The sequence below is a fragment of the Thamnophis sirtalis genome, unplaced genomic scaffold (genome assembly GCF_051295495.1).
Source record: "Thamnophis sirtalis isolate CommonGarterSnake01/CBP01778 unplaced genomic scaffold, rThaSir2_p1.2 scaffold_1, whole genome shotgun sequence".
Classification (NCBI taxonomy): Eukaryota; Metazoa; Chordata; class Lepidosauria; order Squamata; family Natricidae; genus Thamnophis; species Thamnophis sirtalis.
This window is the reverse complement of record NW_028261381.1, coordinates 96,876,768-96,888,316: the sequence shown is the minus strand read 5'-3', so window position 1 is coordinate 96,888,316 and position 11,549 is coordinate 96,876,768. Positions and strand designations below refer to the sequence as shown.

General features: G+C 41.9%; 1 protein-coding gene across 1 annotated transcript; it reads left to right on the top strand.

Moving 5' to 3' along the window:
- The first annotated feature begins 1,342 nt into the window (after window positions 1-1,342).
- Window positions 1,343-10,600, top strand: LOC148049627 (CD59 glycoprotein-like). The gene is made up of 4 exons (XM_087704305.1): window positions 1,343-1,464; window positions 4,413-4,499; window positions 6,265-6,360; window positions 10,085-10,600. The coding sequence occupies exons 2-4, from the start codon at window positions 4,436-4,438 to the stop codon at window positions 10,291-10,293; spliced, it is 369 nt and encodes a 122-aa protein (XP_087560431.1). The 5' UTR covers window positions 1,343-1,464; window positions 4,413-4,435; the 3' UTR covers window positions 10,294-10,600.
- The last annotated feature ends 949 nt before the right edge of the window (window positions 10,601-11,549 follow it).

Sequence of the window (11,549 nt, the reverse complement as noted above, 5' to 3'; positions counted from 1 at the left end):
AGAAAATCCCCACTGAATATAAGCTTACAGGTTTAATTCCATTGTAGTCCTGACTCCTGCCAGATTTGGATATAAACTTTGTAACCACTTTCATGTCTATAATAATTTTCATTGTCGTTTCTATTAATCATTTTAATTTGAAATCACCAAGGACCAACCAGTCCTGATTATATTACAGCTTTAAGGATATAATATTCTTAAACCTAACATATACTTAGGATTTGTAGTAGATACATTCTACATTCCCTTTTATTCTGAAAGTTCTCACTTTCTATAGAAAATAATAGTTTACCTAGGAAATACCAAAGGATATACATGTTGGCTCTCTTTCAGTTTGATAGGCTACAATGTGTTTGGCTACTTTATGGTTAAGAAGGCATTGGGTCAACACTGCCAATGGATTAATTCAGAAAACACTGATTAAATCATGGACTATTGTACCCAGTAAAAACAGGCAAAATTGAAGGGAATTGAAATCAGTTTGCGTATTGGTAGTAGAATATTATCAAATTACCAATGTAAAAAGGAATATAGTCTTCATTGCTTGCAATTTTGCATAATAGTACCTATTCTTTCATACCACAACACGCTATTTGTCAGTTAACAAGTTTACAATGCTTCTTTCCCCCAGTTTGTGTGGTCCTTTAAATGATATTTATGATTTCTGGGATCAGAAGGTTCCAAGATTTAAAAAAATGGAAACACAGTATTGTAAACAAATTCTTGCTAGTTAAAAACTCTCCTTTAGTAATGTTTTTATATATTGAAAGGTTGAGGTAGCATATACTGTTGTTCCATTTATTTATTGTTTATATTTAAGTTCCTACTTAAAGCAGCATTGGAAATTCACATTTTTCATCTCTCATTCACATACCTTGTACGCAGAATAAACTATCTGGAATAAAAAATTGGTGGTGCATTGGTTTACTTCTGTTTAGGTGTTCAAACACGTCTCCGGATCTGACTTGGAAGCACATATAGATAAACCTAAATAATCAGTCACTTTTAAATAGCTAGTTTACTGCAGTAATACAAACGGACGAGTGGCAATATTGCATTTCAAGTGAAGACTTCTGTCATCATGAACTGGCGACTGCCAAGTACCCTGTGAGAGGGTGGCACAAACGAGCAAACATCTTGGGCTCGTTCCTATTGCTATTCTGTAACTGACATACTGTGCTCCGCACCCTGGAATAAAACAAATAAAACGTAAAGCCAAGGAATAGTTCCTTATTCTATCTAGCCAACGATCTCCATCAAGTGTGCAGCCAATCAGGGATCAGTAAACCTGTCCCTGGCCAATGACAAAATAGCCTAGGTTGGCCCCATTTTTCTCCAGGTATATACATTAATTTCCCGAGTTGAGAGGGCCAGGCGAGGTCTGAGAAGTTCGGACAAGTGTCCTTCCCGTGTGACGCGGTGGGGAATCATCTTTTCTTATCTGTGTTGTTTAAGCGTTCCCTTGTAAGTATTCGCTGGTTTCCGTCCTGTGAAAATGAAGCCTCCGGCACGGCGTTTGATTTTTAGTTCAGTTTCTCAAATTCTCCTTTGAAATCCGCTAGCTGGATAGTAGCTTGAGTCAGCGACACGCAAGTCGTTTTTCGGTGGCATAGCGCGGACGTCAACCCAGCTATCCTCGGGCTTTAGCTTGGATTTAGGGCGGGATTGGATAGCAAGAGACACAAAAGAAATGCCAAGCGTGTGAAGAGGCAAATATAAAATAAAACAGTGGTTTACATAGGGTTAGCGTTGTTTTGTTGCTTTGTTTTCGGTAAGAACTCCAAAGTTAACCTCCTCTCTCTCTCTCCTCGGGGTACACAGTTTTTTAAAAAACTTTTCAGCTGGTTTTCTGCGCTTAGTGAAGAAAGTTAAGGGAAGTGGGTGGCCGCCTCCAAGCCAAAGCTGAAAAGTAGAAGCAGGCAAGCATTTTGGATTGTTTCAAAATAATGGAAACGCGAATCTGACAGCTGTATCCAGCTGTTCAGAGCAGCCCGGAGCGTCCCAAACCTTTGCTCCACTCAAAGGCACGTCCACAAGAACAAAGAAAGCATGCTTATGCCAGATTTAGACTGGGTGAAGCTCTGAGCTAGATAAAGATTTTAGGCTCCTCTATATTATACCGCAAGGACTCTCAAAGTGCATGCCGAACAGGATCTTGGATCATCATCACCACCACCACCACCACCACCACCACCACCACCACCACACACAAACATATACTGTATGTGTTTTGCCAGTTTTGTCTAGTCCAATGGTTAAGGCAGTGGTAAAATTCAAATTATTTTACTACGGTTCTGTGGGCATGCCTTGGTGGACGTGGCAAAGGGAAAGATACTGCAAAATCCCCATTTCCTCTCCACTCTGGGGCCAGCTAGAGGTGATACCGTATTTTTCAGAATATAAGACGTTCCGAAGTATAGATTTTGGGGAGGAAAACAAGGGGAAAATATCTGCCTCTGCCTCTGAGCAATTTGCCTCCTTGCAACAAACAATACAGACAATATACACGGTTTCTAGTGTTATATTTCAGACTATACTTGTACAGATGCTGTTAAAATTGATGTGCTTTCTGCAAGTACAGTTGTTCTCTGCTATTTAAAAGAATAGCACTTTTTAAAACAATAGCACGGGGCCTCTTCATATCAAGCATTTATTTTAAAAAGCTTCTTCATTTTGTTAAGTTGTCTAGAATAATAATAAAGCAGTCTTTAAAAAATAAGTCTAATAATTTGAACATCCTATAGGCATTTATAGTTCTTGACTTACCGCCTTACAGCAAACAGCCTAACCCTTTGGCCTCTGCCTCTCAGCAATTTGCTCCGTGGAACAAACAGCAAGGTTGACTTTCAATTTCTCCCGATTATCAAGGGTTACAGGCTGCAAGGGTTGCTATAGTTTATTGAAGCCTCCGAAATCCCTCGTTTGCTGCAAAGAGGCCAAAGGGTTGGGGCCAGTGGGTGGGTGGGGTTACATTCAGTGTATAAGGCGCACTTAAATTTTCACCCTCTTTTAGGGGGGAGATGCATCTTATACTCCGAAAAATATGGTATTTGCTAGTTCTCCGAACTACTCAAAATTTCCGCTACCGATCCTCCAGAACCTGTCAGAACATGCTGAATTTCATCCCTGGGTTAAGGTACCAGGTAGAAACTCAGAGACTGTTACTTCTAATCTAGCGTTGAGCATGAAAGCTGGCTGGGTGACTTTAGGCTATTCACTCTCAGCTCAATTTGCTTCAACAGGGTGGTGGTTTTGTGGAAAATAGAAGGAAGGTGTGTTAGGTTCACAGCCTTGAATTTTTTTAAACATAATAAAGGCAGGATATAAGGAAGTAATATAGGCTTTTCAATTACTAGTAAATATTTAAAATGGCACATCCAAATTGAATGAACTCATGTGCAAATCAGAAAACTGATATCAGATACAACTTATTAATTTTTTCCCCTTAGTTTCTTAAAAGTAAAATTTGTATTTATTAAATTTATATGCCAGCCATCCCATTGTTAGATGACTTTAGATTTAAATCCTTAAGATAATAAATATTGCCATTAAAACAAAACAAAAATGTCTGGGAGGGGGAACAGGATGGAGGTAGAATGTTTTCTCAGTCCATTCACCGTTTCCACTATGACACACTCCATTAATTAAACAATTTAAATGAGAGAATAGAAGGGAAACTCATCAAATTTGCAGATAACACTAAATAGGCAGGAATAGCCTAAACCCCAGAAAATTAGACTCAAGAGCCAGATGAATCTCAAAAGACTTGAACACTGGACCCGATTTAACAAAATGAAATTCAATGTAGAGAAAAGTAAGGTTTTACACTTAGGCAAGAAAAACCAATGTACAGGTACAGATTCGGTGAAATGTGGCTCAATAGCAATAACTGTGAGAGGGAACTTTGGCGTCCTAGTGGACAATCGTTTAAATGTTGGTCGACTGTTTCATTATGCAGAAAAAGCAATTAAAATGATAGAGGTAATGATGAGAGATCTCCAGCAACAGTGTCTTTAGGAAAACAATGGAGTAGAGTGGTGAGTTTAGTATGTAAACATAATGTTTTTCTTTACTTTATGTTAAATTCCATTTTTTTCTATATACAATATAAAAATGTTTTGAAGTTTAGTAGAAATAATATTTCAAATTAGTGGTTTGATTTTAGAGACCAGTAATTTAATAGATCTTTTCTTTATACTCAGAGTTGTTGCCTTTCATGAATATTCTGTCATGTGTCCGGAAAAAAAAAATTCCTATTTAACACTCACAAAAGTTTTATATAAGGCTGGCATAATGACATGGGGTATAGAAAGTTGAGGCTTAGGATCCAAATACTGTTGTTCAGTTAAGATTATTGTGTTTATTTTAGGTCTAGAACATCTGATAGGACAACATATTTTTTTATTATGTAGGTTGACTAGGAGACACAAAGAAGATGAATTCCCTTTTGGTCACTGCTGTCATTACTACCTTTATTCTGGCTTTGTTCCTCCCTTCAGGTAAGTGAACCCCACGGTAAATGGAAACAGAATGATGACAATGCAGGGACCAGAAGAATAGAACAGGGAGGCAAAGGTGGCTCCTCATTCAAAGGGCTGACTGGGTTTTAGTTTGATGATTTGGAATTATATGGATTATAAAATAATGATAGAACAAATTATATTCCTTTGAATGACAGATTCTTAGTTTGAATTGTCTGAAACTTTCTTTGCTGCTCTCTGGGCTTGCTTGTTTTCTTGTAGAGGTTTCATCACCCTAACTAGGTAACATCAATGCTACTAAAGAATGCTTTTTACTGTCAGTTTATATTCTGGCATCTTGCCTGTCTGGGTGGGTGGGGTGGTCTTAGAAATTCTTTGGTTGGGCCGTTTACTGATAGTAATTTCTTGATTGTGGTATTTCTTACTTGTTGGTTTGAAGTTAACCTTGGAGTTAATCTATGCCAGGGATGTCAAACTCAAGGCCTCCGGGCCGGGCCCAGCCCATAGGGTGTTTAGATCTGGCCTGTGGGCCGGCCCTGGAAATAACAAAGGACCAGCTCTCAGTGCTTCTGCCAGTGAAAATGGAGCTCGGAAGGACCACATGAAGCCCTCCCAGGCTCCATTTTGGGCCATGATGGCCACCTGTAGCCCTCTGTCAGAGAAAATGGAGCTTGGGAGGGGCACGCACAGCCCTCCCAGGCTCCATTTTTGGCCACAATGGCCTCCTGCAGTCCTCTATCAGAAAAAATAGAACTCGAAAGAGAGACACATGGCCCTCCTGGGCTCCATTTTTGGACTCAATGGCCTCCTGCAGCTCTCTGCCAGTGAAAATGGAGCTCAGAAGGGCCATGTGAGGAGCCTTGATAAGTAACATTGAGCTGGCCATGTCCACCCTTGCCATGCCCATCCTGACCACCTCCCCAGCCCTCCAAAGTCAAACACAACCCTGATATGGCTCTCAATGAAATTGAGTTTGACACTGCAGGTCTATACTGCTCTGAGTGTAGAATACTGGTGGAGGTTCTGGGGTCTTTTTCCCTTTTGGGCTGTTTGATGCATAGTCTATAGATGTTGTTAATGTCTATGTGTCTGTTGATGGCTGATTTGTCAGAGTGCCAGGCTTCTAGAAATTCCCTGGCATTTTTCAACTTGGCCTGGAATTTCTAGAAGGCTGGCACTTTGACAAATCAGCCATCAATAGACACAAAGACTTTAACAACATCTGTAAACAATGCAAAAGAGATAAGACCCCAGAATATAAACTGACAGCAAACAGCACTCCTTACAAGCATTGATGATGTGACTTAGTTAGGGTAATGAAATATCTTCAAGAAAACAATCTCAGAGAGCACCAAGGACCCCTCATTTTAACCCTGAGCTACAAATATTCTCCTTTATTGATGAAACTGTGTTTTATAAGCAGGCAAAGTCTTGAGGCAAGCCCAGAGATCCAGTTTCAATGGAACTCTTGTTCTTTTTATTTTGTGTGCATGTTTGACTCCTGGCAATTATATGAACAAGTCGATGCAGATTCCATGCCAAAATTTATGGAGATCTGTATTCTCCATGAACTCCGTCAGGAGCCAGTTGTGAAGCTGTGAATTATGGTGCAATGGTTGTAAACACATGGATTGGTGCAAAGCTGTTTTTTAACATTGTTTAAATGGTGAACAGTTGTTAAAAAAAACAGTAAGAAAGGACTATTTATAATTTGTTTTCTAACAGAGATTTTGTTTCAGAAGGGGAAATTGTGTTTAGTTTCTTTTTTTCATTGTTTATTTAGGCAATGCTTTAGTGTGCTATAATTGTCCAGATGGGAAATGTGACAAAAATGTAACCTGCCCAACGGAACTAAATACTTGCATAATAGTATATTATAGTGAGTATTATTTTATTTTTTTTTAATTTTATTTTTGAAGAAATATACAAATTCATTAATCTGATTTTTAGATTGATTTTATTTGTTCTGAGTAGTTTAATATTCACACAATGAAGTCAGCAATAAAATATCGATATATAGTATCACTTGGAGAGAACAACCTCCCTTTGAGTCATTTTTGTTTTTACTTCTGGCAACTACCAAGAGAAATCTCTGCAGTTTTCTGGACAAAGGTTTTTGGAAGTAGTTTGCCATTGCCTCCTTTGCAGGCTTAAAAAGAATGATTGGCCCTGAAAAGGTTGAAGTAATTTCCTTCTCCTCCCAAATTTTGTGAATTTAGTTGGAGTGACAACAGTTATTCTTCTGGTATTTTTTGTTTCCAAGTTTTTTGTTTTCTAAGAACAGTTGGAAATATGCTACTGAAGTTACATTTGTATTAGTATCGTAAGTGCTTGTTTTACTAAAACAAGTGCTTAACTATGATCTCAGGCTGTTGTTGCTAAATGCCAGGTCTGTGGTTCACAAAGCTCCCCTTGTCTGGGACCTAATTTTAGACGAGGAGGCAGACCTGGCATGTATTACTGAGACCTGGCTGGGCCCAGAGGGAGGAGTCCCCCTCACTGAAATGTGCCCAGAAGGTTTTCAGGTGCTTCATCAGCTGCGACCCCAGGAAAGGGGTGGAGGAGTGGCTGTCATCGTCCGAGGGTCTTTAGTTCTTCGTAGGATCCCTGCTCCGGAGTTTGTCGGGTGTGAGTCCCTGTTGATGAAGCTGGACCTTGGTGGTCAAGTGGGTCTGTTGCTAACGTACCTACCTCCCAACAGCGTTGCAACAGCCCTCCCCTCGCTCCTCGAGTCAGTAGCTGAGTTGGCGGTGGAGTTCCCCAGGCTTATGGTTCTGGGGGATTTCAACCTGCCTACACTTGGTGAACGCTCTGATGGGGTGCAGGAGTTCATGGCTTCCATGACAGCCATGGACTTGACCCAAGTAATTCGAGGTTTGACTCATTCAGCGGGTCACACACTTGACCTTGTATTTCTGTCGGAGCAGTGGAGATGTGATCTAGAGTTGAAGGGCATTAAAACCTTGCCCTTGTCATGGTCTGATCACTTCCTGCTGAGGCTTGACTTTCGGAGGCCAATCCCCCACTGTAGGGAGGAGGAACCGATTAGGTGGTTCCGCCCCAGGCGCCTGATGGACCCTATGGGATTTCAGACGGCACTTGGAGAAATACCTGACACTATCGTCCACAATCCGGTGGAGTCCTTAGTCGCTGCTTGGAATATAGCAGTGGCGGGGGCTCTAAACCGGATTGCGCCTTTGCGACCTCTCCGAGGCGGCAGATCCCGGAGGGCTCCTTGGTTCACCGAGGAACTCCGGGAGATGAAACGCCAAAAGAGACGCCTAGAGCGCCACTGGAGGACCAGTAAATCTGAGTCAGACCGAGCACTGATGAGAGCCTTTATTAGAGCCTATCTCGTGGCAATACAGGCGGTGAAATGTTCGCATTTTGCCGCCCTTATTGCATCCGCCGAATCGCGCCCAGCCGCCTTGTTTAGAATAACCCGCTCCCTCTTGAAAGGGAGGGATGCGGGTGACCCTCTACAGGGTAGACCTGAGGAATTTGTTCAGTATTTGATGGATAAAGTCGCTCGGATTCGGACAGAGCTGGACTCCAATTGCACGATACCAGCCGAGGTACCGGGGGAGGGTCTTGAGCATGCTTTATGGATTGAGTTTCAATGGGCTTCTCCTGATGAAGTGGACAAGGTCATGGGAGCGGTGAGTGCCTCCACTTGTATACTGGACCCGTGTCCCTCCTGGCTGGTCTCAACCAGCAGGGAGGTGACACGCGGCTGGATCCAGACGATTGTGAACACCTCTCTCCGGGAGGGAATCTTCCCACCCCTCCTAAAGGATGCGGTGGTGAGACCCCTCCTGAAGAAATCGTCTTTGGACCCAGCCATTTTGAGCAACTATCGTCCAGTCTCCAACCTTCCCTTTGTAGGGAAGGTTGTTGAGAAAGTGGTGGCCTCACAACTCCGACGGTCCTTGGATGAAGCCGATTATCTAGACTCTTTTCAGTCGGGTTTCAGGCCTGGTTACAGCACGGAAACTGCTTTGGTCGCCCTGATCGATGATCTCTGGCGGGCCAGGGATAGGGGTCACCCCTCTATCCTTGTGCTTCTTGACCTCTCAGCGGCCTTCGATACCATCGACCATGGTATCCTTCTGCAACGGTTGCGAGAGGTGGGGGTGGGAGGCACCGTTTTGCGGTGGTTCTCCTCCTATCTCTTGGACAGGTCACAGTCGGTGTTGGTCGGAGGGCAGAGATCGACCCCAAGGCCCCTCAAGTATGGGGTGCCGCAGGGTTCGGTCCTGTCCCCCCTCCTATTTAACATCTACATGAAGCCGCTGGGTGAGATCATACGCCGGCACAGGATTAAGTATCACCAATATGCAGACGATACGCAGCTGTATCTGTCTGCCCCGTGCCAACTCAGCGAAGCAGTAGAAGTGATGTGCCAGTGTCTGGAGGCTGTTAGAGTCTGGATGGGAGCAAACAAGTTGGCACTCAATACCGAGTGGCTTCTGATGTTCCCTCCCAAAGATTGTCCAACTGTTCCATCTCTCAGGCTTGGGGGCGAAATTATACGCCCCTCAGAGAGGGTTCGCAATTTGGGAGTCCTCCTGGACCCACAGCTGACTCTAGAACACCATCTGTCGGCTGTGACCTGGGGGACCTTTGCCCAGGTTCGCCTGGTACACCAATTGTGACCCTACCTGGATCGGGAGGCCCTTCAGACAGTCACTCACGCCCTTGTGACCTCAAGACTGGATTATTGTAATGCGCTCTACCTGGGGCTGCCCTTGAAGAGTGTTCGAAGACTCCAATTAGTCCAGAATGCAGCTGCGCGAGCGATTGTGGGTGCACCAAGGTACACCCACGTTACACCTATCCTCCGCGAGCTGCACTGGCTACCTATTAGTCTCCGAATCCGCTTCAAGGTGCTGGTCGCTACCTATAAAGCCCTACATGGCATCGGACCTGGGTACCTGAGAGACCGCCTCCTGCCGATTACTACCTTACTACCTAGTAGATCCTTACTACCCTCCCGGCCTTCCGCAAAGCCACCAAGTCCTGGCTGTTCCAGCAGGCTGGTGGGAGCTGAGAAGCATCTACCTCCACAGAAATTGTGAATGTTGGTTTTGTTTTTAATATGTTGTCTTTGTCTTGTTCCCCCCTTTCCCTTGTCTTTTGTGAGCCACCCGGAGTCCTCCGGGAGTGGGCGGCATACAAGACAAATAAATAAATAAATAAATAAATAAATAAATAAATAAATAAATAAATAAATAAATAAATAAATAAATAAATAAATAAATGACATAAATATTTTTAGTGGGTGGCTAATAATTCATTGTTTATTTTACTTTTTCCTTTACTGTAGTGGCAAATCTTAATCTTATTTGATCAATGATTTGGACCAATTCAAAATCTTTAAAGCAGCTTTTTTAAAATTTCATTTTGCAATTTTATACATAAATGTAGGATATAAAAGAAACCAAGAATATCATCTAAGGGACGGTTGTGTTTAGCTCAACAGCCTTTAAAAATATTATGAAATTGCTGAACATTCCTTTTCTGCCTGTATATATATATATAACTTTTATTTTTAATTAAGTAGGATACAAACTAACATTGCAATCTTGTTTTTTTTTTTTAAGATGGAGTAAGTTCGTCTTCCTGCTGGATAAGTTCTCGCTGTGATGCAAATTCTATTTTACTTGGTACACATATAAGTAACTTCAAGTTCAGATGCTGCAACCAGGATTTGTGTAACAATTCTCCAAATGTTGTAGCTAGCAAGATAGTCCTGTGTGGGGCTTTGTTGCTGACTATTATTCCTATGTTAAAGTCTTTAGTGGGGAACTGAAATGGGGCCTTGTTTTTCAGTTTCAAAAGATAAGGAACCCTGGTATCTTTTCAGAAAGTGTTCCTGCTGGAGAAGATTAAATTATTAGGATACAATATTCAGTAGATAAATTTGATATGCTACACTTTTCATATTTTTTCTTTCTTTACTCAATTTCTATTTGGAAATTTACATTTAATCTGAAAGACATTCATGTAGCCAAATGTGGACATATAAAGGTTGCTTGTGTTGTTTTAAATTTCATTAAATTGCCAATCCCATTTTAACTTGTAAGCAATTGTTGCAATAAAAGTGCTATTGTACATTTATGTGTGGATTGATTGTTTTTGTTTACCTTGAGGCAGGGATGAAATTCAGCAGGTTCTGACAGGTTCTGGACAACCGGTAGTGGAAATTTTGAGTAGTTTGGAAAACTGGCAAATACCACCTCTGGCTGGCCCCTGAGTGGGGGTGGTAATGCAGATTTTGCAATATCCTTCCACCAGGAATTGGGAGGGAATGGAGATTTTACAGTATTCTTCCCCTGGAGTGGGGTGGGAATGAATATTTTGCAATATCCTTTCCTTGCCATGCCCACAAAGCAAGCAGGCACAATCCACCACCTCTTCAACAACCAGCTAATTGTTGGGGCTCACGCAAGCACCGCACGCTTTTCATGTGTGTGCAATTTTCTTTTTGCCATAAAAACTGGTATAGAGCCGGGGGGGGGGCAACTGTACCGGTTCGACCGAACCAGCAGCAATCCACCTCTGCCAACAAGCCACACCCATAGAACTGGTAGTAAAAAAAATTGAATTTCACCACTGTCCTTAGGCTCTTTCTGATGCCACAAATGAAGCTTCTCCATTCTAGTCATAACAGTGAATGACACATTATCTCCCTGCCACTTTTGTGGGTGGTTTCTTATCAATATTTAGTGGCTTGTCTGTGATTAAATTAACTTTCCAAATTCATACCATTCCCAATAAACACTTTGAATAAGGTGACCAGATTTTCAGATTGGTAAAGAGGGACACCTTTGACCGGGGGGGGGAGGGGCTTGATTAAAAAATTTATTTAAAAATTTATACGGAGCAACAAAAATTTTCATATAACACAAAAATAGTATTGTAATATTTTTTATTTCAACATAACTACAATTTACAAATATAAATTGTAACTGTTGCCAAACATCAAAATTTTGATCACGTGACCATGAGGATGCTGCAACGATCGCTAAGTGTGAAAATGGTCACTAAGTGTGAAAAATGGTCATC

Bases quoted from the DNA above. Each gene is read 5' to 3' on its own strand.
- LOC148049627 (XM_087704305.1), top strand. From the start codon at position 4,436: ATGAATTCCCTTTTGGTCACTGCTGTCATTACTACCTTTATTCTGGCT. The intron at 4,500-6,264 runs GTAAGTGAACCC...TTGTTTATTTAG, and splicing joins GGCTTTGTTCCTCCCTTCAG to GCAATGCTTTAGTGTGCTAT. The intron at 6,361-10,084 runs GTGAGTATTATT...TTTTTTTTTAAG, and splicing joins TTGCATAATAGTATATTATA to ATGGAGTAAGTTCGTCTTCC.